This window comes from Passer montanus, unplaced genomic scaffold (genome assembly GCF_014805655.1).
Source record: "Passer montanus isolate IOZ18808 unplaced genomic scaffold, ASM1480565v1 scaffold262, whole genome shotgun sequence".
NCBI classification, from domain to species: Eukaryota; Metazoa; Chordata; class Aves; order Passeriformes; family Passeridae; genus Passer; species Passer montanus.
Window position 1 is genome coordinate 28,974 of NW_024367284.1, and position 26,033 is coordinate 55,006.

The 26,033-nt window shown below is 31.8% G+C and overlaps 1 protein-coding gene across 1 annotated transcript in view; it reads left to right on the forward strand.

Moving 5' to 3' along the window:
* DCC (DCC netrin 1 receptor) overlaps positions 1–26,033 on the forward strand; it is an 85,449-nt gene that overhangs the window by 18,387 nt on the left and 41,029 nt on the right. The window contains exons 7-14 of the mRNA XM_039712299.1: positions 1,902–2,058; positions 3,765–3,910; positions 5,716–5,864; positions 9,442–9,580; positions 12,097–12,146; positions 16,236–16,377; positions 19,887–19,997; positions 25,404–25,598. Of these exons, the coding sequence (XP_039568233.1) occupies positions 1,902–2,058; positions 3,765–3,910; positions 5,716–5,864; positions 9,442–9,580; positions 12,097–12,146; positions 16,236–16,377; positions 19,887–19,997; positions 25,404–25,598 (1,089 nt within the window). The remainder of the gene's footprint in view (positions 1–1,901; positions 2,059–3,764; positions 3,911–5,715; positions 5,865–9,441; positions 9,581–12,096; positions 12,147–16,235; positions 16,378–19,886; positions 19,998–25,403; positions 25,599–26,033) is intronic.

A 26,033-nucleotide genomic window follows, 5' to 3' on the forward strand; every position in this document is an offset into this window, starting at 1 on the left:
TTTATTGATTTTTAAAAAATTTTTTGCAGAAATTTTTGGGCTTTTTTTTGGGATTTTTTTTATTTTTTGGGGAATATTGGGGATTTTTTTTCATTTTTAGGAATTTTTTTGGGATTATTTTAGGAGGTTTTTTTAGAAATTTTTGGGGAATTTGGGGGATTTTCTGGATATTTTTGGAGATTTTTTTTTTTTTAGCTTTTTTGTGAATTTTTAGGGGTTTTTTGGGAATTTTTGGAAATTTTTGGGTTATATTTTGGAGATTTTTTTGGGATTTTTCCAGTGGATTTTTAAGAATTATTTTATTTTTGTGGATTTTTAAATTATTTTTGAATTTTTTGTGAATTATTAAGGATTTTTTTTTAATTTTTGGGGATATTTTTGGGAAATTTTGGGGGGATTTTTTTTTTCTTTGAATTTTTAGGAAATTTTTGTGGAATTTAATGGGAATTTTAAAAAATTTCTTTAAATTTTTCGGACTTTTTTGATTTTTTGGAAATTTTTGGGGAATTTTTGGGGGATTTTTTGGGGAATTTTTTTGGGGGAATTTTTTTGGAATTTTTTAGGATTTTTAAAATTTTTTAGGAATTTTTGGTGAATTTTTTAGGAATTTTTTGGGATGTTTTGAAGATTCTTTTAGATTTTTTGGCTTTTTTGTGATTTTTTTTAAATTTTTAGTGATTTGGGGGGAATTTTTTTTATTTTTTGGGGATTTTTTTGATTTTAAAATTTTTTTGTGAATTTTTAAGAATTTTTTAAATTTTTTTTATATTTTTGGGAATTTTTTCTGGATTTTTTTTTAGGAATTTTTGTGGAGGTTTTTGTTTTATTTTTTTAAATTTCTTTAATTTTTGGGATATTCCTTGATATTTTCGGATATTTTTATTTATTGAGATTTTTGGGAAAATTTTTGGAAATTTTGGGGATTTTTGGGGGAATTTTTAGGGATTTTTTTAAATTTTTGGGGTTTTTTTTTAATTCTTGTGGAATTTTTGAGGATTTTTTTGGGATTTATTGCAAATTTTTGGGGGTTTTTGGGATTTTTTTTGAGTTCATTGAGATTTTTGGTTGAATTTTTTGGGATCTTTTTGGTGCATTTTTAAAGGACTTTTTGTGAACTTTAGGGATTTTTAGTGAAATTTCTTTGTGATTCTTAAAGGAATTTTGGGGGAATTTGTTTTTATTTTTTAAAGAATTTTAAGGATTTAAATTTTTTTGAAATTTGAATTTTAATGAGTTTTCATTAAATTTTTGATTTTTTTTTTTGGGATTTCCACTTTCCTCTCATTTTTATCCTATTTCCCCCCATTTTTTTCAGGTTTTCCCATTCTTCCTCCCATTTCTCTCCCAATCTTCCCCCAATTTATTTCCCTTTGTTCCCCCCATTTTCTTCCAATTTTCCCCTCCCATTATATCCCAATTTTTCTTAATTTTCCCCCCATTTTCCACCAAATTTTCCCTATTTTTTTCCTCTATTTTTTCTCATTTTCCTACAATTTCTTTCAATTTTTTCCTCCCAATTTCCCCCCATTTTTCCCAATTCCCCCCCTTCCTCCCATTTTTTCCTCACATTTTTCCTTTCATTTTCCTCCAATTTTTCCCATTTTTGTTCCATTTTCCTCCAATTTCCCCCATTTTCCCCCAATTTTTCCCATTTTTATCCCATTCCCCCCATTTTTTCCTTAATTTCTCCCCAATTTCCCCCATATTCTCACAATTTTTCTACCCATTTTTCCCCATTTCCCCCAAATTTTCCCGCTTTCTCCCCCAATTTTCTCCAATTTCCCCCCATTTTTACCCCTATTTTTTTTTTTTGTACCAATTTTTATCCTATTTTTACCTCCTTTTTCCCCTTTCCCCTCTCCCCTCAGCTCACCTCTTCCCGCTCTTTTTTCTCCCCTCAGAGCTGGCTGACCCCGCCCTGCTCCCCTCAGCCCCTCAGGACCTGAGGGCCTCGCTCGTCTCCAGCCGCTTCATCCGCCTGACATGGCGCCCGCCCGCCGAGCCCCGCGGGAGCCTCCTGCACTACACCGTCCTCTACTCCCGCGAAGGAGCGGCCAGGTCGGCAATTTTCCCTTGGGATTTGGGAAAATCTGGGAATTTTGTGGGGTTTTAGAAGTTTCTTGGGGTTTTAAAGGATTTTTTTGGGAATTTTTAGGGGATTTTTGAAGGCGGTTCTGAGGGTCTTTTTGAAGGATCCTGAAGGGAGACTTGAGAGATTTTCAAGGACTTCAAGGATTTTTTTTTTTTTAAATTTTTTTTTTCCCCAAGAAATTTTTTCCATAGAATTCTTGGGATTTGGGAATTTTACGTGGTTTTTTTTTTTTTTTTTTTTTGGATTTGAGGTGATTTGGGGTTTCTTAAAGGTTTTTTTTAGGATTTCTAGGGAATTTTGGAAGGCATTTCTGAGGGGTTATGAGGGCTTTTCTAAGGATTCTGAGGGAGATTTGAGGGATTTCCCAAGAATTTATTTTTTATTTTTAAGGATTTGAATGAATTTCAGAATTTTTTTGGATTTTTAGCTTTTTAAAAGATTTTTGTTGGGGTTTTTTAGGGGATTTTTGAAGGCATTTCTGAGTGGTTGTGAGGGCTTTCCAAAGATAATTTGCAAGTTTTCCAAGGATTTTGAAGGAGTTTTCTTTTGTAATTTTTCCATGGAATTATTGGAATTTGGGAATTTTATGGGTTTCCAATGGGATTTAAGGACTTTTTCAGGGTTTTTGTAGGATTTTTTTGGGGGATTTTTAGGGAATTTTGGAAGGCATTTGTGACGGGTTGTGAGGGCTTTCCGAAGGATTCTGAGGGAGATTTGAGGGATTTTGAAATATTTTAGTTTTTTTATTATTATTATTTTCAAGGAATTTTTTTCCATGAAATTCTTGGGATTTGGGAAAAAATGGGATTTTTTTGGCTTTTTTAGGGATTTTTGAGAATTTTTTTGAGTTTTAGGCGATTTTTAGGGTGATTTTGAAGGCATTTCTGAGGCGTTGTGAGGGCTTTTTGAAGGATTCTGAGGGAGACTTTGCAAATTTTCCAAGGATTTTTTTTTCTTTTTTAGGGAATTTTTCCATGGAATTCTTGGAATTTGGGAATTTTATGGGTTTCCTATGGGATTTAAGGACATTTTCAGGGTTTTTTAGGATTTTTTTGGGGTTTTTAGGGAATTTTGGAAGGCATTTGTGACGGGTAGTGCGAGCTTTCGGAAGGATTCTGAGGGAGATTTGAGGGATTTTGAAATATTTCTTTTTAAATTATTTTTCAAGGGATTTTTTCCGTGAAATTCTTGGGATTTGGGAAAAGCTGGGATTTTTTTGGGTTTTTTTTTTTATTTTTGATAATTTTTAGGGGATTTTTGAAAGCATTTCTGAGGGGTTGTGAGGGCTTTTTGAAGGAATCTGAGAGAGAATTCGCAAATTTTCCAAGGATTTTTATTTTTTAGGGAATTTTTCCATGGAATTCTTGGGATTTACAAAAATCTGGGAATTTTTTGGGGTTTTTAGGGATTTGAGGGATTTTTTTTGGTTTTTAAAAGGATTTTTGTGGGGGTTGAGCAGGATTTTTAAAGGATTCTGAGGGAAATTTCTGGGATTTTCCAAGGATTCTTTTTTTTTAATTTTCAGGGATTTTTGTTGGATTTTTAAAGGAATTATTTGGGATTTGTAAGGATTTTAAAGGGAAATTTTGGCTTTTTTGGGGGGATTTAAATTTTTTTTTTTTTATTTTAAGGGATTTTCGCCAAAATTTTAATTTTTCTTTATTTTTTTTAGGGAAAGAGCCTTGAACACCTCCCAACCTGGAATTTCTGTGGGCAATTTGGAGCCAGAAAATTCCTACAAATTCCGAATTTTCGCTTCCAACCAATTTGGAGCTGGCAAAATTTCCGCAGTCCTGAGAATTTCCACCCGTCCTGAACGTGAGTAGCCCAAAATTTGGGAATCTTTTGGGAATTTTTTGGGAATTTTTTTGAATTTTGGGGGGAAAAGGGAAAAAATCCCCAAAAAATGGGGTTGGGAGGGGCGAAAATCTGATTTTTTAAAGGGATTTTTGGAGGATTTTAATGGAATTTTTGGGCAAAATTCCCAGAAAATTCCAATTTTTAAATGAAATTTTTGGGATTTTTTAATGAAAAGTTGGGGATTTTTTCTGTAGAATTTCTTGAAATTTTCTGTGTTTTTTAAATGGAATTTTGGGATTTTTTCTTGAATTTTAGGATTTTTTCAGATTTTTTTTTCAGGAAATTTTCAGGGTTTTTTAAATTGAATTTTTAAATTTTTTTCTAGATTTTTTTTTAATTTTTGTGCAGAATTTTAAGGATTTTTTTGGTGGATTTTTTACATCTTTTTTCAGTTTTTTTTTTTCTCCTGGAATTTTGGGGATTTTTTTTGTGAAATTTAAACTTTTTTTCATCGATTTTTATTTTAATTTTCCAACCTTTTTTCCCATGAAATTTTAATTGTTTTTTTTAATGAAAATGTTGGGATTTTTTAATTGAATTTTTGAATTTTTTTTAGCCTTTTTAAATTGATTTTTTTGCTGGAATTTTTGGGTTTTCTTCCTTTTTTAAACAGAATTTTTAAGATTTTTCATGGAATTTTTTTATTTTTCCCTGAAATTTTTGATTTTTTTCCCAGAATTTTTTCATTTTTCATGGAAATTTTTGTTTTATCCCAGAATTTTTAGATTTTTTTTTCCTGAAATTTTTGGGATTTTTCCCAGAATTTTTAATTTTTCCCAGAAATGTTTGATTTTTCCCCAAATTTTTAAATTATTTCCTGAAATTTTTGGGGTTTTTCCCCAGAATTTTTTATTTTTTTTATGGAAATTTTTGATTTTTTTTCCCCAGATTTTTTCAATTTTCATGGAAATTTTTTATTTTTTCCCAGAATTTTTGGATTTTTCCCTGAAATTTTTGGGATTTCCCCAGATTTTTTTTCCTGAAATTTTTTATTTTTTCCCAGAATTTTTGGATTTTTCCCTGAAATTTTTGGGATTTCCCCAGATTTTTTTTCCTGAAATTTTTTATTTTTTCCCAGAATTTTTGGATTTTTCCCTGAAATTTTTGGGATTTCCCCAGATTTTTTTTCCTGAAATTTTTTATTTTTTCCCAGAATTTTTTTCATTCTTCATTGAAATTTTTGGGTTTTTTCCCAGAATTTTTTGATTTTTTGCTGAAATTTTTGGGGTTTTTCCCAGAATTTTTTTATTTTTCCCTGAAAAATTTTAATTTTTTCCCAGAATTTTTCATTTTTTTCCTGAAATTTTTGATATTTTTCCCAAAATTTTTGAATTTTTCATTGAATTTTTGGGTTTTTTTCCCAGAATTTTTTCATTTTTCATGGAAATTTTTTTATTTTTTTCCCAGAATTTTTTCTGTCTTAATGGAAATTTTTGATTTTTTCACAGAATTTTTAATTTTTCATGGAAACTTGTTTTTTCCCCCAGATTTTTTGATTTTTTCCTAAAATTTTTCAGATTTTCCACAGATTTTTTTTATTTTTCCCTGAAATTTTTGGGATTTTTCCCAGAATTTTTTCCTGAAAATTTTTTGATTTTTCCCAGATTTTTTTTTTATGGAAATTTTTATTTTTTTCCCCAAATTTTTAGATTTTTTCATGGAAATTTTTGATTTTTCCCAGAACTTTTAAATTTTCCATGCAAATTTTTAATTTTTTTCCTATTTTTTTTAAATTTTTTCATTATTTTTTCTCTCTTTTCCAGCCCAAACCCCCGGCCCTGTGGAGAATTTCCGAGCTTTTCCAGTTTCTCCCACTTCCATCCAGATTTTTTGGGATCCTCCTGCATTTTCTGACCCTCCCATCCTGGGATTTCGCCTCTTCTGGAAAGAAACAGAAACAGGAAAAGAACAGGTTAAAAAATTCAAATTATTTCCCTTTTTCCTCCCAAATTTTCCCCAATTTTTTCAAAAATTTCCCCATTTTTTTTCTATTTTTTCCCCAATTTTCTTCCCAATTTTTTCCCCATTTTTCCTCAATTTTTTCCTATTTTTCCCCCAATTTTTCTCCAAATTTTCCCCAATTTTTTTCCCAATTTTTTCCCCATTTTTCCTCAATTTTTTCCTATTTTTCCCCCAATTTTTCTCCAAATTTTCCCCAATTTTTTTCCAGATTTTCCTCCATTTTTCCTATTTTTTTTCCAAATTTTTTCCTACTTTTTCTAATTTTTTTCTGATTTGTTTCCAAAATATTTTCTTCTTTTCCCCCAATTTTCTTTTCAATTTTTCCCCCATTTTCCCCCAATTATTTCCCAATTTTTTCCCCATTTTTCCTCAATTTTCTCCTATTTTTTCCATCAATTTTTCTCCAAATTTTCCCCAATTTTTTCCAAATTTTTCTCCATTTTTTCTTAATTTTTTCCCAATTTTTTAAAAAATTTTTTCCCAATTTTTTCTCAATTGTTTCCGATTTGTTTCCAAAATATTTTCTTCTTTTCCCCCAATTTTTTCCTATTTTCCCCAATTTTCTTTCCAATTGTTCTCCAATTTTTCCCCATTTTTCTCATTTTTTCCTATTTTTCCACCAATTTTTCTTCAAATTTTCCCCAAATTTCCCCAAATTTTTTCCAAATTTTTCTCCATTTTTTCTTAATTTTTTCCCAATTTTTTAAAAAATTTTTTCCCAATTTTTTCTCAATTGTTTCCGATTTGTTTCCAAAATATTTTCTTCTTTTCCCCCAAGTTTTTCCTATTTTCCCCAATTTTTTCCAAATTTTCTTTCATTTTTTCCCAATTTTTTCTCAATTGTTTCCGATTTGTTTCCAAAATATTTTCTTCTTTTCCCCCAATTTTTTCCTATTTTTCCTCCAATTTTTCTTCAAATTTTCCCCAAATTTCCCCAAATTTTTTCCAAATTTTCTTTCATTTTTTCCCAATTTTTTTCAATTTTCCCCCAATTTTTTCCCTATTTTTTCTCAATTTTTTCTGATTTGTTTCCAAAATATTTTCTTATTTTTTCCCAAGTTTTTCCTATTTTTGTCCAATTTTCATCCCAATTTTTCCCCATTTTTTCTCAATTTTCTCCTATTTTTTCCCCAATTTTTTCCAAATTTTCTTCCATTTTTTTCTTAATTTTTTCTGTATTTTTTCTAATTTTTCCCAATTTTTCCTCAAATTTTATCTGATTTGTTTCCAAAATATTTTCTTATTTTTCCCCAATTTTTTCCAAATTTTCTTCCATTTTTTTCTTAATTTTTTCTGTATTTTTTCTAATTTTTCCCAATTTTTCCTCAAATTTTATCTGATTTGTTTCCAAAATATTTTCTTATTTTTCCCCAATTTTTTCCAAATTTTCTTCCATTTTTTTCTTAATTTTTTCTGTATTTTTTCTAATTTTTCCCAATTTTTCCTCAAATTTTATCTGATTTGTTTCCAAAATATTTTCTTATTTTTCCCCAATTTTTTCCTATTTTCCCCCAATTTTCCCTCAAATTTTTTCCAAATTTTCCTCCATTTTTTCCTATTTTTTTCCCATTTTTTTCCCAATTTTTCCTGATTTGTTTCCAAAAATGTTTTCTTATTTTTCCCCTTTTTTTTCTATTTTTTCCCAATTTTTCTGCATTTCCCTAATTATTTCCCATTTTTTCCCCCATTTTTCCTCAATTTTTTTGAGGAAAATTTTTTCCCTAAATTTTCCCCACTGTTTTCCAAATTTTTCTCCTTTTTTTTCCTTTTTTTTTCTCATTTTTTCCCAATTTTTTCCACATTTCTTTCCCATTTTTTCCTATTTTTTCTTTAATTTTCCCCAATTTTTCCTCTATTTTTTGCCCAATTTTCCCCCAATTTTCCCCATTTTTTTTCCTGAAATGTTTCCCAAATTTCTCTCAAATTTTCACCATTTTTCCCCCAAATTTTCCCCAATTTTTCCTCTATTTTTTGCCCAATTTTCCCCCAATTTTCCCCATTTTTTTTCCTGAAATGTTTCCCAAATTTCTCTCAAATTTTCACCATTTTTCCCCCAAATTTTCCCCAATTTTACCCCCAATTTTCCCCCCCAATTTTTCCCAATTTTATCCCCAAATGTTTTCCCCATTTTTCCCTCAATGTTTCTCCAATTTTCCCCAAATTTTCCCCAATTTTCCCCCAATTTATCCAAATTTTTTACCAATTTTCCCTCAAATTTACTCCAATTTTCTCCCAATTTTCCCCCTTATATTCCAAATTTTCTCCCAATTATTTCCCAATTTCCCCCAAATTTTTCCCAATTTTCCCCCCAATTTCCACCCATTTTATCCCAAATTTTTTCCCAATTTTCCCCTAATTTTACCCCCAATTTTTCCCCAATTTTTTCTCCATTTGCCCTCAATTTCCACCCATTTTATCCCAAATTTTTTACCAATTTTCCCTCAATTTTCCCCCAATTTTCTCCCAATTTTCCCCCAAAATTTTTCCCACTTTTCTGCCAAATTTTCACCATTCCCCCCCATTTTTCTCCCAATTTTTTCCCCAAATTTCCCATTTTCCCCCCAATTTTTCCCAAATTTTCCCCCAATTTTTTCTACATTTCCCCCCAATTTCCCCCATTTTATCCCGAATTTTTCCCAAAATTTCTCTCAAATTTTCCCCATTTTCCCCCAATTTTCCACCATTTTATCCCAAATTTTTCCAAATTTTTTTACCAATTTCCCCCATTTTTCCTCCAATTTTCCCCCAAATTTCCACCAATTTTCTCCCAATTTTCCCCCATTTAATCCCAAATTTTTCCCAATTTTTCCCCATTTTTCTCCCCATTTCCCCCATTTTTTCTCCATTTTCCCCCAATTTCCCCCCATTTTATCCCAAATTTTTTACCAATTCTTCCCCTATTTCCCCCAATTTTCTCCCAATTTTCCCCCAATTTTTCCCAAATTCCGCCCCAATTTTCCCCCCATTTTCCCCCAAATTTCTCCCAATTTTTTCCCAATTTTCTCCCAATTTCCCCCATTTTATCCCAAATTTTTCCCAAATTTTTTTCAGAATTTCCCCCATTTTTCCCCCAATTTTCCCCCAACTTCTTCCCAATTTTTCCCCAAATTTTTCCCAATTTTCCCCCAGTTTTTTTCTCCATTTTTCTTCCAATTTCCTCCCAATTTTTTCTCTATTTCCCCCCAATTTTGCCCCGTTTTCCCCCAAATTTTCCCCAATTTTTTCTCATTTTCCCCCAATTTTTCCCCAATTTTCCCCCCATTTTCCCCTAATTTTTTTTCCCAATTTCCCCCATGTTCCCCCCATTTTCCCCCATTTTTTCCCCAATTTTTTCTCCATTTCCCCCAATTTCCCCCCAAATTTTTCCCCAATTTTCCCCCCATTTTCCCCCATTTTTTCCCCAATTTTTCCCCAATTTTCCCCCAAATTTTTTTACCAATTTTCTCCAAATTTCCCCCCATTTAATCCCAAATTTTCCCCAATTTTTCCCAATTTCCCCCATTTTTCCCCCATTTCCCCATCTCCAGTCCCTGGACGTCTCCGGCCGCTCGTTCCTCCTGGAGGGCCTGAGGAAATTCCAGGAATATCGGCTGAGAATTTTGGGATCCAACCGGCACGGAGAGGGGGTGGCAGCGCAGGAGATCTCTGTGACCACCTTGTCTGATGGTGAGAGAAAAATGGAAATGAATTTGGGGCAAAATCAGCCAAAATTGGGAAAAATTGGGTGAAAATTGGGGAAAAAACGGCGAAAAAAACGGCAAAAATTGGCCGAAAAATGGAGAAAAAATGGGGGAAAATTGGCCAAAAATTGGGGAAAACTGTGAGAAAAATTGGGGATAAAATTGTGGAAAAATGGGGAAAAATTGTGGAAAAATTTGGAATATAATGGGGAAAAATAGGAAGAAAAAATGAGGAAAAATTTGAGGAAAAAACGGGGAAAATTGGTAAAAATTAGGAAAAGATCGGATAAAAAGCGGCAAAAAATGGGGAAAAATGGGGGAAAATTGGGAGAAAATTTGGAATATAATGGGGAAAATTGGGGGAAAAATTGGGAAAAAATTGGGGAAAAAATGGGGGAAAATTGGGAAAATTGGCAAAAAACTGGCAAAAAGTTGGGAAAAAATTGCGGAAAAAAAATGGTGAAAAATCAGAGAAAAAATGGGGAGAGATTTGGAGAAAATTTGGGATATAATGGGGGAAAATTGGGGGAAAAATGGGAAAAAATTGGGGAAAAATGGGGGAAAAATGGATATAAAATGGCAAAATATCAGCAAAAAGTTGGGAAAAAATGGGGAAAAATGGGGAGAAAATTTGGAATATATTGGGGAAAGTTGGGAGAAAAAGTGGGTAAAAATTTGGGAAAATAATGGGGGAAAATTGAGAAACATTGGGAAAAAAACGGCAAAAAATGGCAAAAAACTGTTGAAAAATCAGCAAACAATCTGCAGAAAAAGGACAAAAAATGAGCCAAAAATGGGGGAAAATGGAAAAAAATTGGGAGAAAAATTGGGGGGAAAATTGGGGAAAAAACGGGGGAATAATGGAATAAAAATGAGTGAAAACTTGGGAATTTTGGGTGAGGATGCTGGGATCCAACAGGCACAGAGAGGGGATGGGAGCTCAGGAGATCTCTGTGACAGCATTGAGTGATGGGGAGGGAAACATGGAAATGAATTTGGGGCAAAATCAGCAACAATTGGGAAAAATTGGGTGAAAATTGGGGAAAAATCGGTGAAAAAATGGCAAAAATCGGCCAAAAATTGGCCAAGAAATAGAGAAAAATGGGGAAAAATTGGGAGAAAATTTGGGATATAATGGGGAAAAATTGGGAGAAAATTTGGAATAAAATTGAGCAAAATCGGGGAAAAAATCGGGAAAAAATCTGATAAAAATCGGCACAAAACTGGGAGAAAATCGGCCAAAAATGGGAAAAAATTGGGAGTAAATTGGGAAAAAATTGGGGAAAATTTTAGAAAAAATTAGGGAATTTTTGAGGAAAAAATGAGAAGAATTGGGAAAAAATTAGAAAAAAAAATTGGGGGAAAATTGGAGGGAAAATGGGGAAAAATTGAAAAAAAATCAGCCAAAAATGGAGAAAAAAGGGGAAAAATTGGGAGAAAATTTGGAATAAAATGGGGAAAATTAGAGGGAAATTGGGGAAAAATGGTGAGAAATTGGGGAAAAATCAGAGAAAAAATCGGCAAAAATCTGGGGAACAATTGGCAAAAAATGGAGAAAAATGGGAAAAAATTGGGTAAAAATTCAGAAAAAAAATCCAGAGAAATGGGGAGAAAATTGGGGAAAAAAAAACAGCAAAAAAAAGGGTTAAAAACATGGAACAATTGGGGGAAAAATGGGGAAAAAGTGGACAAAAAATGGGGAAATTTGGGAAAAGATTGGAGAAAAATTGAGAAAAAATCAGCCAAAAAGAGAGAAAATTGGGAAAAATTGAGGAAAAATTGGAAGGAAACTTGTAATGAAATGGGGAAAATTCAGTGGAAATATGGGGAAAAATTAGGGAAGAAATTGGGGAAAAATAAAATTAAAATGGGAGAAAATTGGGGGAAAAATGGGAAAAAAATGGGGGAAAAATTGGGGAAAAATGGGAAGAAATTGAGGAATAATTGGGGGGAAAATTGGGAGGGAATTGGGAAAAAATTGGGAAAAATTTGGGAGAAAATTCAGGAAAAAATGGGGGAAAATTGGGCAAAATTTAGGGAAAATATTGGGGGGAAATAGGAGACAAATGGGTAAAAATGGGGAAAATAATGAGAAAAGTTGGGAGAAAATTGGGGAAAAATGGGAAAAAATTGGGGAAAAAATTGGGGAAAATGGAGCAGAAATGGAGAAAATATTTGGAATATAATGGAGAAAAAATGGGAAAAAAGTGGAAAAAAATCAGAAAAAAATGGGGGAAATTTAGAAAGAAATCAAGAAAAAATAATGGGAAAAATGGGAAAAATATGGGATAAAATGGGATAAAAATGGGTCCAAAATGATGAAAAAATTGAGAAAAAATCAGGGAAAAATGGAAATAAAATTGGGAAAAAAAGAAAAAATTGGTAAAAATTAATTAAAAAATAACATGATGAAAAAGGTCAGAAAAAATCAGGAAAATTCTTGATTAAATGCCATAAAAATCACAATTTTTCTAAAAATTGAATTTTTTTGGATCTTTTCAGTTCCCAGCGAGGCTCCTCAGAACGTGTCCTTGGAAGTGGTGAATTCCAGGGTAAGGCAGGAAAAAATTACCAAAAATTCACAAAAATGTCCCCAAAAATTCACAAAAATGTCCGCAAAAATTGCAAAACAAATTCAGAAAAAATCCCCCAAAAATTTACCAAAAAATCCTCAAAAAATTCACAAAACATATACAAAAAATTCACAAAAATATCCCCAAAAATTCACAAAAATATCCCCAAAACTTCAGAAAAAAATCCCCAAAAATACCCCAAAAATTGAAAAAAATTCACCAAAAATTCACAAAAATTCCATAAAATCCCCCCCAAAATATCTCAAAAAATCCCCAAAAATGGCAAAAAAATCCCCAAAAAATCCCAAAAAATTCTTTAAGAAATAAAAAAGATATCCCAAAAAAATTCCCTAAAAATTCCCTAAAAATTGCTTAAAAATTGACAATCAATCCCCCAAAATTAGGAAAAGAATCCCAAAAAATACTCAAAAAAAAGTCCCCAAAAATTCGGAAAAAATTCACCCAAAAACTCTCAAACAATTCTCAAAAAAATCCCAAAAAATAGGAAAAAAAATTCTAAAAAACCATCCAAAAATCCCCGAAAAATCCCAAAAAAATTGAGAATAAATTCCCAAAAAACCCACAAAAAACCTTTAAAAAAATCCTAAAAAATTTCCAAAGACCCCCAAAACATTCTTGTAAGAAATCCCTAAAATCTCAAAAAATTGCCTAAAAATTCCCAAAAAATGAGGGAAAAATCTCAACAAATTAAGAAAAAAAATCCCCCCAAAAAAGAAAAAAAAAATCCCCAAAATTCTCAGAAAAAACCCCCAAAATCCCAAAAGATTAAGAAAAACATTCTCAAAAAAATCCCTAAAAAATCTCACAAAAATCTGAAAAAAAATCTCAAAAAAAATTCAAAGAAATCCCCAGAAAATTCTTAAAAAATTACAAAAAAATCCCCAAAAATTCTCAAAAAATCCCCAAAAAATCCTAAAATTCAGGGGGAAAAAACCAAAAAAATCCCCCAAATTCACCTAAAAAAATCTCCAAAAATCCTCCAAAAATTCTCAAAAAATTCACCTCACAGTCTCAGAAAAATCCCCAAAAATCCCAAAAAATGCCCAAAAAATCCTTAAAAAAATTCCCAAAAATCCTGAAAAAAAATCCCAAAAAATCCCCCCAAAATTGCCAAAAAGTTCGCCAAAAATCCCAAAAAATCTGAGTAAAATCCTCAAATAGTCTCATAAAATCCCCAAAAAATCAAAAAATCTGGAAAAAAATTGCAAGAAATCTTTAAAAATTCCCCAAAAAATTGCCAAAAAAATCTGAAAAAAATTGACCAAAAAGTCCTGAAAAAATTATGAAAAAATTTCTCCAAAAATACTGAAAAAATCCTCAAAAAATCCTCAAAAAATTCCCAAAAATTTCCCCAAAAATCCCTCCAAAATGTCCATAAAATTGCCAAATAATCACAAAAAATCCCCAAAAAATTAGGAAAAAAATCCTCAAAAAATCCCCCAACATTTCCAAAAAATCAGGAAAAAATTCCCAAAAATTCCCCCCAAAAATCCCCCGAAAATGCCCCAAAAATTTGGAAAAAAATCCCAAAAAATCTGGAAAAAAATTCCCTAAAATTTCCCCAAAAATCCCTCCAAAATGTCCATAAAATTGCCAAAAAATCACAAAAAAAATCCCCCCAAAATTAGGAAAATAATTCTCAAAAAATCCCCCAACTTTCCAAAAAATCAGGAAAAAATTCCCAAAAATTCCCCCCAAAAATTCCCCAAAAATGCCCAAAAAATTGTCAAAAAATAAGGAAAAAATTCCCAAAAAATTCCCCCAAAAAATCCCCCCAAAATGCCCAAAAAATTAGGAAAAAATTCCCAAAAAATCTGAAAAAATTCCCAAAAATTCCCTAAAATTCCCCAAAAAATCCCTCCAAAATGCCCAAAAAATTGCCATAAAAATCATAAAAAATCCCCCAAAAATTAGGAAAAAAATCCTCAAAAAATCCTCCAACATTTCCAAAAAAGCAGGAAAAAATTCCCAAAAATTCCCCAATAAAATCCCCCCAGAATGCCCCAAAAATTTGGAAAAAAATCCCAAAAAATCGAAAAAAAAAATTCCTAAAAAATCTGAAAAAATTCCCAAAAATTCCCTAAAGTTCCCCAAAAAATCCCCCCCAAATGCCCAAAAAAATTAACAAAAAAATCACAAAAAATCCCGAAAAAAATTAGGAAACAAATCCCTGAAAAATCCCAAAAAATCGAAAAAAAAAATTCCTAAAAAATCTGAAAAAATTCCCAAAAATTCCCTAAAGTTCCCCAAAAAATCCCCCCCAATATAAAAAAAAAAAAAAAATAAAAATCACAAAAAATCCCGAAAAAAATTAGGAAACAAATCCCTGAAAAATCCCAAAAAATCTGAAAAAATCCCAAATATTGCCCCAAAAAATCCCCCCAAAATGCCCCAAATTGCCAAAACAATTGCAAAGAAATTTAAAAAAATTAGGAAAAAATCCTCAAAAAATCCCCCAAGAAATCCCAAAATATTCCTACCGAAATTTTTTTTAAAAACTTAAAAAATTCATTTAAAATTTTAATTAATTGTAATTGTTTCAGAGCATCAGGGTGAGCTGGCAGCCTCCCCCCCGGGCTTTCAGAAAGGGTTCCTCACTGGGTACAAAATTCAAACTAATCCCAAAAAATGCCCAAAAATTCTCATAAAAATCTCCAAAAAATTCCCCAAAATATAAAAAAAAAAAAAAAATCTGGAAAATTCTCCAAAAATTCCAAAAAAATCCTCCCAAAATTCCTAAAAAATTCCAAAAAAATTGCCAAAAAATTCTGTAAAAAATCTAAAAAATCCCAAAACCCCCCCAAAAATTCCTAAAAAATTCCTAAAAAAAAGTGAAAAAAAATTCCCAAAAAATTAGGAAAAATTCCCCAAAAATAGGAGACAAAAATCCTAAAAAACTCAAAAAATCCCTGTAAAATCTCCAAAAATTAGAAATAAATACTCAAAAAATCCCCAAAAATCACCCAAAAATTCTCAAAAAATTGCAAAAAAAAATTGTCAAAAATTTGCCAAAAAAGAAAAAAAAATAGGACAAAAAATCCCCAAAAATTCGGAAAAAATCTGAAAAAATCCCTAAAATTCCCCAAAAAATCACCCCAAAAATATCAAAAAATTGCCAAAAAATTCCTAAAAAATCGCAAAAAATCTGAAAAAATCCCTAAAATTCCCCAAAAAATCACCCCAAAAATATCAAAAAATTGCCAAAAAATTCCTAAAAAATCGCAAAAAATCTGAAAAAAAATCACAAAAAAATCAGAAAAAATCCCCCAAAAATCACAAAAAATCAGCAATAAATTCCCAAAAATTTCCTAAAATTCCTTAAAAAAATCCCCCTAAAATGCCCAAAAAATGCCAAAAAATCCCCAAAAATTTGGAAAAAAAATCCCAAAAAATCCCCCAAAATTCCCAAAAAATCTGAAAAAATCCCCCAAATATCCGCAAAAAATCAGGAAAAAATCCCAAAAATTCCCCCAAAAATCCCCCCAAAAATCTCAAAACATTGCCAAAAAATTCCTCAAAAATTGTAAAAAATCTGAAAAAAATCCCCAAAAATTCAATCCCAAAAATTCCCCCAAAAATCCCCCCAAAAATCTCAAAACATTGCCAAAAAATTCCTCAAAAATTGTAAAAAATCTGAAAAAAATCCCCAAAAAATCGCAAAAAATCAACAGTAAGTTCCCAAAAATTCACTAAAATTCCCACAAAAATTCCCCCCAAAATTGCTGAAAAATTGCCAAAAAATCAAAAAAAATGTCATAAAAATAGAGAAAAAATCCCCAAAAATCAGGAAAGAATTCCCCCAAAAATCAGGAAAAAATCCCCAAAAATTAGGAAAAAAATCCCCCCAAAATCAGGAAAAAATCCCCCAAATTCCTAAAAAAATTCCTTAAAAATGCCCAAAAATTGCCAAAAAATCACAAAAAATCCCTAAAAAATAGGAAAAAAATCCCCCAAAATATCCAAAATTTTCCCCCAAATTCTTACCAAAAATCTTAAAAAATTCTTCAAAATTCATGAAGTTTTTTTAATTGATGTTGTTAATTTCAGAGCATCAGGGTGAGCTGGCAGCCTCCCCCCCCAGGCTCCCAGAATGGGTTCCTCACCGGCTACAAAATTCGCCATCGCAGAAGTTCCAGGAGAGGAGAAACGGAAACTTTGGAACCCAACAACCTTTGGTACCTCTTCACAGGTGGGCAAAAATCCCCCAAAAATTCCCCAAAAAATCAAATTTTTAATCCCTAAAATATTCCTAAAAATTCCCCGAAAAATCTCCGAAAATTCAAAAAAAATTCCCCAAAAACTGCCCCAAAATTCCTTCAAAAATTCAATATTTAATCCCAAAAAATCCCCCACAAAATCAGATTTAATCCCCCAAAAAAATCCCCAAAAATTCAATTTTGTAACCCCTAAAATATTCCTAAAAATTCCCCAAAAAATCCCTGAAAATTCAAAAAAAAATTCCCCAAAATTCCTTCTTAAATTGAATTTTTAATCCCAAAAAATGCCCCCAAAAATCAGATTTAATTCCCCAAAACTTCCTTAAAAATGCCCAAAAAATCCTCCCAAAAATCCCCAAAATTCCCCAAAAATTCAGTGTTTAAACGCAAAAAATCCCTAAAAATTCCTAAAAAATCCCCCAAAAATCTTCCCAAAATTTCCAAAATATTGCCAAAAAAATCCCCAAAAATTCCCAAAAAATGCTCCCAAATTTCCCAGAAAATTCCCTAAAAATTGCCAAAATATCCCTGAAAATTCCCCAAAAATACCCCCCAAAATTCACTTTTTAATGCCCCAAAATTGCCAAAACTTTCCCCAAAAATTCTCAAGTTTTGGGGTAAAAAAATCCCAAATTTTTGTGTAAAAATTCCCAAAATTTCAGGAAAAAAATTTCCAAATTTTGAGGTAAAAATTCCCCAAATTTGAGGGAAAACGGAAACTTTGGAACCCAACAACCTCTGGTACCTCTTCACAGGTGGGCAAGAAATCCCCCCAAAATTCAAATTTTTGACCCCTGAAAATTGTCAAAATGTTCCCCAAAAAATTCCCCAAAAATTCTGAAAAAAATCCAAAAAATTCTGCAAAAATCACCAAAAAAATTCAGTTTTTTAGTCCCAAAAATCCCCAAAAGATTCACTTCAGGATGCTCTAAAATTGCCAAAAAATCCCCAAAAATCCCCAAAAAAGCTTCCAAAATTCCCCAGAAAATTCCAAAAAAGTCCCCCAAAATATCCCAGAAAAGTCCCTAAAAATTCTTAAAAATTCCCAAAAAATTTCTAACAAATTCCCCAAAAATTCCTTTAAGAAAAACCCAAAAATTCCCAAAAAAACCCCCAAAATTTTCCCAAAAATTCCCAAAAAATCCTCCCAACGTTCCCAAAATATTTCAAAAAAATCCCCCAAAATTTCCAAAAAACCCTCAAAAAATGCCCCCAAAAATTCTCTAAAAAATCCCTCTAAATTTGCAGAAAATTTTAAAAAAAAACTTTTTAACCCCCAAAAATTGCCAAAAAAATTCCCTAAATTTCCCACATTTTGGTGTAAAAATTCCCAAAATTTGAGAAGAAACCTTGGAACCCAACAACATCTGGTACCACTTCACAGGTGGGCAAAAATCCCCCAAAAATTCAATTTTTTTGTGTCACAAAAATCCCCAAAAATTCCACAAAAAAAATCCCAAAAAATTCCCAAAATATTCCCCAAAAAACCTCCAAAAATTCACTCAAAAATTCAATTTTATTCCCAAAAAATAAAAAAAAATTTGCTTTTTAACTCCCCAAAATTGCCAAAAAATTGCCCAAAAAAATCCGAAAAAAAGTCTCCAAAAATTCGCAGAAATTTCACAAAAAATTCCTAAACAATCCTCCCAAAATTACCAGAAAATTCTCAAAAAATCCCCAAAAAATTCCCAAAAAGAATCCTAAAATTCCCCAAAATAGTCCCAGAAAAAAGTCCTCAAAATAGTCCCCAAAATTCCTCCAAAAATTTAATTTTTAATGCGGAAAAACCTGAAAAAAATTCCAAAGAATTTCCAAAAAAGATCAGTTTTCAATCCCCAAAAATTCCTAAAAAATTCCCCAAAAAATTCCCCAAAAATGTCCAAAATTTAAAAAAAATTCCTGAAAAAATATCTTAAAATTCTCCAAAAACCTTAAAAAAATTCCCAAAAATTTTTAAAAAAATCCCCAAAATTTTTTTTGAAATTCCCCCAAAATAAAAAAAAATTCCAAAAACTTCCCCCCAAATATTCCAAAGACATTCCCAAGTATTCCTAGAAAATTCCCCCAAAAGAACCCCAAAAATTCCCAAAATTAAAACAAAACTGCTGAACAAACCCCCCAAAAGTAATAAAAACAAATACTCTAAAAATTCAAATTTCAAGCTCAAAAGTTTCCAAAAAATCCCCCAAAATTCCCAAAAAAATCCCCCCAAAATTCCCAAAATTAAAACAAAAACGCTAAAAAATCCCCCCAAAAAACCAAAAAAAGTCCCAAAAATTTAAATTTCAAGGCCAAAAAATTTCAAAAATATCCCCCAAAAATGCTCAGAAAATTACCCCCAAAAATTTCACAAAAATCCCAAAAAAATCCCCCAAAAACTCAAATTTCAATCCCAATAAATAAAAAAACTTCTCCAAAAAATTCTCAAAAAAACTCAAAAAATAACCACAAAATTCCCCCCAAATCCCAAAAAAACCTCCCAAAAATCTCCCAAAAAATTCTAAAAAAATTTAAAAAATTCTCCAAAAATTTTTCCAAAGTCTGTAAAAAATCTCAAAAAAAAAAATTCCCTATAAAATCCCAAAAAAATCAAATTTCAAGCCCAAAAATTTCAAAAAAAACCTCAAAAAAACCTCAGAAAATCCCCCCCCCAAAAAAAAATCAGCAAAAAATCCAAAACATTCCCCCAAAAATTTCCGCAAAATAAAAAAAAAAATCCCCAAAAATTAGAGTTTTAATCCTAAAAAATGCTCAAAAAATCCCAAAAAAATCCACCAAAAAAATCCCCTAATTAAAAAGAAATTTCTAAAACATGGCCAGAAATTCTTGGAAAATTCCAAAAAAAATCCCACCAAAAATCCCCAAAAATTTCTGAAAAAGGTGACAAAAAATTCCTAAAGAATTCCTAAAAATGTCCCAAAAATTCCCTGAAAAAGAATCCCAAAAATTTTCCCCAGAAATCTCCCAAAAATTCTTAAAAAATTCCAATAATTCCCCAAAACTTTTTCCAAAAATCCCGAAAAATTCTACAAAAAAACCTCCAAAAAATAAAAAATTCCGTATAAAATCCCAAAAAATTCAAATTTCAAGCCCAAGAATTTCAAAAAAATCCTCAGAAAATTCCCAAAAAAATCCCACAAAAATCCCAAAAAAAATCCGCCAAAAATTCCCCAAAAAGTCGAATTTCAATCCCAATACATCAAAAAAAAATTTCCTCAAAAAATCCCCAAAAAATCTCTCAAAAATTCCTAAAATAATTCAAAAAATTCCCCAAAAATCTCCAAAAATTTTTCCAAAAATTCTATAAAAAATCTAAAAAAAATCCAAAAAAATTCTCTATAAAATACAAAACAATTCAAATTTCAAACCCAAAAATTATCAAAAAAATCCCAAAAAATATCTGAATTTTCTTTAATTTTTTTTCTTCATTTTTAATGTGTTAATTAGTGATTTTAATGATGAATTTTTAATTCTTGGGCAGGTTTGGACAAGGGGAGCCTGCACAGTTTCCAAGTGGCTGCAATGACAGGGAACGGGACGGGACCGAGCTCGCAGTGGGTGGGAGCTGAGACCCCTGAGAACGACCTGGATGGTAAAAATTAATTGGGAAATAATTAAGAAAAATTAGGGGAAAATTAGGAAAAAAATTGGGGGAAAATTGGGAAAAATTTGAGGGAAAACCAAGGAAAAATTGGAGGGAAAATGGTGGAAAACTGCAGACAAAATGGCAGAAAATTGAAAACAAAATGGCGGAAAAATAGAGACAACATGGCAGAAAATTGAAAACAAAATGGCGGAAAATTTCAGACAAAATGGTGGACAATTGGGGACAAAATGGCAGAAAAGTGGGGAAAACCTGGGTGAAAAATGAGGAAAAATGGGGAAAATTTTGAAAAAATTAGGAAAAATTTGAGGGAAAAAATGAGGAAAAATGGGAAACAAAATGGCAGAAAATTGGGAGAAAATGGTGGAAAAATGGAGACAAAAATGGCGGAAAATTGGGGAAAATTTGGGGGAAATAAGAGAAAATTGGGAACAATTTGAGAAAAATTTGGCACAAAAAGAGAAAAAAATTAGAGACAAAATGGCGGAAAATTAGAGACAAAATGGCAGAAAATTGGCAGCAAAAAGGTGGAAAATTTGAGACAAAATGGTGGAAAAATTGAGACAAAATGGCGGAAAATTAGAGACAAAATGGCAGAAAATTGGCAGCAAAAAGGTGGAAAATTTGAGACAAAATGGTGGAAAAATTGAGACAAAATGGCGGAAAATTGGAGAAAATTGGGTGAAAAACAAGGAAAAATGGGGAAAAATTTGAGAAATTTTGGAAAAATTTGAGGGGGAAAATGAGGAAAAATTGGAGACAAAATGGTGGAAAAATGGGAAGAAAATGGCAGTAAAATGGAGATAAAATGGTGGAAAATTGGAGACAAAATGGTGGAAAATGGGGGAAAAATTTGATAAAAATTGGGAAAAATTTGAGGGAAAAATGGTGGAAAATGGGTAAAAATCTGGGGGAAAACTTGGAAAAAATGGTGGAAAATTGGGAACAATCTGGGGGGAGAATGTAGAAAAATTGGGGAAAAATGGCAGAAAAATGGAGATAAAATGGTGGAAAATTGGAGACAAAATGGTGGAAAATGGGGGAAAAATTTGATAAAAATTGGGAAAAATTTGAGGGAAAAATGGTGGAAAATGGGTAAAAATCTGGGGGAAAACTTGGAAAAAATGGTGGAAAATTGGGAACAATCTGGGGGGAGAATGTAGAAAAATTGGGGAAAAATGGAGGATTGCAGCAGGGGCCATGAGGGGAAATGGGACGGAACTGAGCTCACAGTGGGTGGGAGCTGAGAGCCCTGAAAACAAGCTGGATGGTAAAAATTAATTGGGAAATAATTAAGAAAAAATAGGGGAAAATGAGGAAAAAAATTGGAGACAAAATGGAAAAAAATTGGAGGAAAAATGAGGGAAAATTTGAGACAAAATGGTGGAAAAATGGAAACAAAATGGCGGAAAATTGGAGAAAAAATGGTGGAAAATTGGTGACAAAGTGGTGGAAAACTAGGAAAAATTGAAGCAAAAATTGGGGAAGAAATGGGGAAAAATTGGGCGAAAAGTTATGGAAAAATGAGGAAAAACTGGGAAAAAATTGCGGGAAAAAATGAGGAAAAATTGGGGGAAAATGGTGGAAAAATTGGAGACAAAACGGCAGAAAATTGAAAGCAAGATGGCGGAAAATTGGAGACAAAATGGTGGAAAATTGGGAAAAAAAAGGTGGAAAATTGGAGAAAAAATGGTGGAAAATTGGGGAAAGATTTGAGAAAAATGAGAAAATTTTGAGGGAAAAATGAGGAAAAATTAGAGGGAAAATGGCAGAAAATTGGCAACAAAATGGCGGAAAATTGGGGAAAATTGGAGAAAAAATTGGGGAAATATTTGAGGGAAAAATTGGGAAAAAATTTGAGGGAAAAATGAGGAAAAATTGGGGCAAAATGGCGGAAAATTGAAAACAAAATGGTGGCAAGCTGGCGACAAAATAGCGGAAAACTGGGGAAAATTAGATGAAAAAGGGAGGAAAATGGTAAAAAGTTTGGAAAAAATTGGGGGAAATGAGGAAAAATTGATGGAAAATGGCGGAAAATTGGCGACAAAATGGTGGAAAGTTGGCGACAAAATGGCGGCAAAATGGAGACAAAATGGCAGAAAATTGGGGAAAATTGGGGAAAACTTGGGGAAAAAATTGGGGGGAAATGAGGAAAAATTGGGGGGAAATGGCAGAAAATTGGGGACAAAATGGTGGGAAAATGGAATCAAAAGGGCGTAAAAATGGAGGAAAGTTGGGGAAAGTTTAGGGGGAAAATGAGGAAAAAAATGCGAGAAAATTGGGAAAAATTGGGGGAAGAATGAAGAAAAATTGGAGGAAAAATGGGGGGAAATGGAAACAAAATGGCGGAAAATTGGCGACAGAATGGTGGAAAATTGGAGACAAAATGGTGGAAAATTGGAGAAAATTGGGTGAAAACTGGGGGAAAAATGGGGAAAGATTTGAGAAAAATTGGGAAAAATTTGAGGAAAAATGAGGAAAAATTAGAGGTAAAAAATTGGGGGAAAATGGGGAAGAAATTCGGGAAAAGCTTAATGGAAAATTGGGAAAAATTAGGGAAAAAAGGGGTAAATTTATGGAAAAAAATAGGAAAAAAAAGAGAAAAAATTAGAAAAAATAAGGTGAAAAAATGGGAGGAAAATTGGGGAAAAATTGTGGAAAAATTAGGGAAAATAGGGGGAAAATGGGAGAAAAAATGGAGAAAAATTGGGATAAAAATTGGGCAAAATTTGTGGAAAAATGGGGGAAAATTGGGGGTAAATTAGTAAAAAATGGCTAAAAATTGGGAAAAATGGTGAAAAATTGAGGAAAAATTAGGAAAAAATTGGGAAAAAATAGAAAAAATTTGGAGAAAAATTGGGGGAAAAGTGGGAAAAATATCAGAAAAAAGAGGAATAAATGGGAGAAAATTAGGAAAAAACGGGCAGAAAAGGAGGAAAAATTGGGAAAAAATAAGAAAAATTTGGGGAAAATGTAGGGGAGAAATGGGGGAAAATTGGGAAAAAATGAGGCAAATTTGGGGGAAAAAAGGAGGAAAAAACAGGGAAAAATTGGGCAAAAAATTGGGGAATAATTGGAGAAAAAAATAGGAAAAATTGGGGGAAAATGGGGGAAAATTGGGGAAAATTAGGGAAAAATGGAGATAAATTGGGGGAAAATTAATAAAAAATAGAGAGAAAAATTGGAAAAAACAGGAAAAAGTTGATAAAATTGGGGAAAAATTAGGAAAAAATTAGAAAGAAGTGGGAAAAATTGGGGAAAAAATAGGGGAAAATTGGGGAAAATTAGGGAAAAATGGAGATAAATTGGGGGAAAATTAATAAAAAATAGAGAGAAAAATTGGAAAAAACAGGAAAAAGTTGATAAAATTGGGGAAAAATTAGGAAAAAATTAGAAAGAAGTGGGAAAAATTGGGGAAAAAATAGGGGAAAATTGGGGAAAATTAGGGAAAAATTGAGAAAAAAGGGGAAAAATAGGAAGAAATGGGGGGAAATTGTGGAAAAATTAGCAAAAAATTGGGGAAATCTGGGAAAAATGAGGAAAAAGAAGGGGGAGAAATTGGGAAAAATGAGAAAAAATGAGAAAAAATTTGGGAAAATTAAGAAAAATTGGGAAAAAATTGAGGAAAAATTGGGGGGAAAATGGGGGAAAAATTAGGGAAAAAATGAGAAAAAATAGGGGAAAATAAGAAAAGAATCTTCAAAAACTGAGGAAAAAATGAGGAAAAAAAATCAGCAAAAATCAGCAAAAAAAAACGGATTTTTGTCTGATTTTCACTGGAGTTTTTTTGTAAAATTAAGTTTTAATACTTTATTTATTTTAGTTTTTGTAGAATCCCAGGTTCCTGAGCAGCCCAGCTCCCTGCAGGTCCATCCCCTCCCCTCTGGCATCTCCCTGAGCTGGGAAAGATGGGAGAATGGGAGAAAATTGGGGAAAAACTGGGAAAAAATGAGAAAATTAGAAAAAAATTGGGGAAGAAAATTAGGGGGGAAATAGGGAAAAATTAGGGAAAAAATTGGGAAAAAATCAGGGAAAAAATGAGGGAAAAAAGAAGAAATATTGAGAAAAAATAGCAAAAAATAGGGGAAATATTGGTGAGAAATTGGAGAAAAAATGGGGAAAATTAGGGAAAAAACGAGAAAAAGTTCTGAAAAATTAGGAAAAAATAGGGAAAAATTAGGAAAAATTAGGAAAAAAATAGGGAAAAATTAGGAAAAAAATTGGGAAAAATTAGGAAAAATTAGGAAAAAAATTGGGGAATAATTGGAGAAAAAAATGGGGGAAAACTGGAGAAAAATTGGGGAAAAATGGGGAAAATTACGAAAAAATAGGGAAAAAATTGTGAAAATTAGGGAAAAAATTGAGAAAAAATGGAGAAAAATTAGGGAAAAAATAGAGAAAAATTAGGAAAAATTGGAGGGAAAAATGAGAAAGAAATGGGGAAAATTGGGGAAAAAAGGAGTGAAAATTGGGGGGAAAAAAAAGAAAAATCAAGAAAAATCAGTAAAAAAATCGGATTTTTGTCCCATTTTCTCGGGGTTTTTTTTATAAAATTAATTTTTAATTTTTAATTTTTATTTTTTTACACAGAATCCCAGGTTCCTGAGCAGCCCAGCTCCCTGCAGGTCCATCCCCTCCCCTCTGGCATCTCCCTGAGCTGGGAAAGATGGGGAAAAATTGGGGAAAAAAAGGAAAAAACTAGGGAAAAAATTGGGAAAAATTGGGGAAAAATGGGGGGAAAATGGGGGAAAATTAGGAAAAAATGGGAAAAAATGAAAAATAATTGGGAAAAAGTTAGGGAAAAAATTGGGAAAAAAGAAGAAAAAATTGAGAAATAATAGGAAAAAATGGAGAAAAATGATGGAAAAATTACAGAAAAATTGGGGAAAAATGGGGCAAAATGAGGAAAAATTGAAGAAAATTTTGGGGACAAAATGGTTGGGAAATTAGGAAAAATTTTGGAAAATTGGGGAAAAAATAGGGAAAAATATCAGAAAAATTTGGAAAAAATAGGGAAAAATTGGGAAAAAAATTAGGGAAAAATTGGGGAGAAGTATGGAAAAATGGGGAAAAATTGTGGAATAATTAGCGAAAAATTGGGAAAAATAGGGCAGAAATTGGGAAGAATTGGGAAAAAATGGGCAAAAAATTGGGGAAAATGGGGTAAAAAAGGGAGAAAAAAATTGGAAAAAAATTAGGGAAAAATTAGGGAAAAAAATGAGAAAAGAAATGGGGAAAAATAAGGAAAGAATCTTCAGAAATTGAGGAAGAAATCAGAAAAAAATCTTAAAAAAATCAGGAAAAATCAGCCAAAATTCCAATTCTTATCCGATTTTTACTGGGGTTTTTTTTAAATTTCATTTTTTAAAATTTCTCTTTTGTTTTTTTCTGTAGAATCCCAGGTTCCTGAGCAGCCCAGCTCCCTGCAGGTGCATCCCCTCCCCTCTGGCATTGCCCTGAGCTGGACTCCCCCCCTGAACCCCAACGTTGCCATCAGGGGGTTCCTCATCGGCTACGGGGTGGGCAGTCCCTACGCCGACACCATCAGAGTGGACAGTAAACAGAGGTCCTATTCCATCCTGAATTTGGGTAAGTTTGGCATTTTTTAATAAAAAATAATATCTGGAATTATACCAAATTTTTCCTCTTTTTTTCTGATTTTTTCCCCATTTTTTTCTGTTTTATTTTTAATTTTTTCTATTTTTTCCCCATTTTTTCCCCATTTCATTGCCATTTTATTCCAATTTTTCCCAAATTTATTCCCATTTTTTCCCCGTTTTTTCTGTTTTATTTTTAATTTTTTCTATTTTTTCCCCATTTTTTCCCCATTTCATTGCCATTTTATTCCAATTTTTCCCAAATTTATTCCCATTTTTTCCCATTTTATTCCCATTTTTTTCTGATTTTTTAGGGATTTTTCCCCATTTTTCCGCCATTTTCCCCCCATTTTCTCCCCAGTTTTCTCCTAATTTTTCCCCATTTTTTCCCCAAATTTTCCCAAATTTCCCCCATTTTTACCCAAAT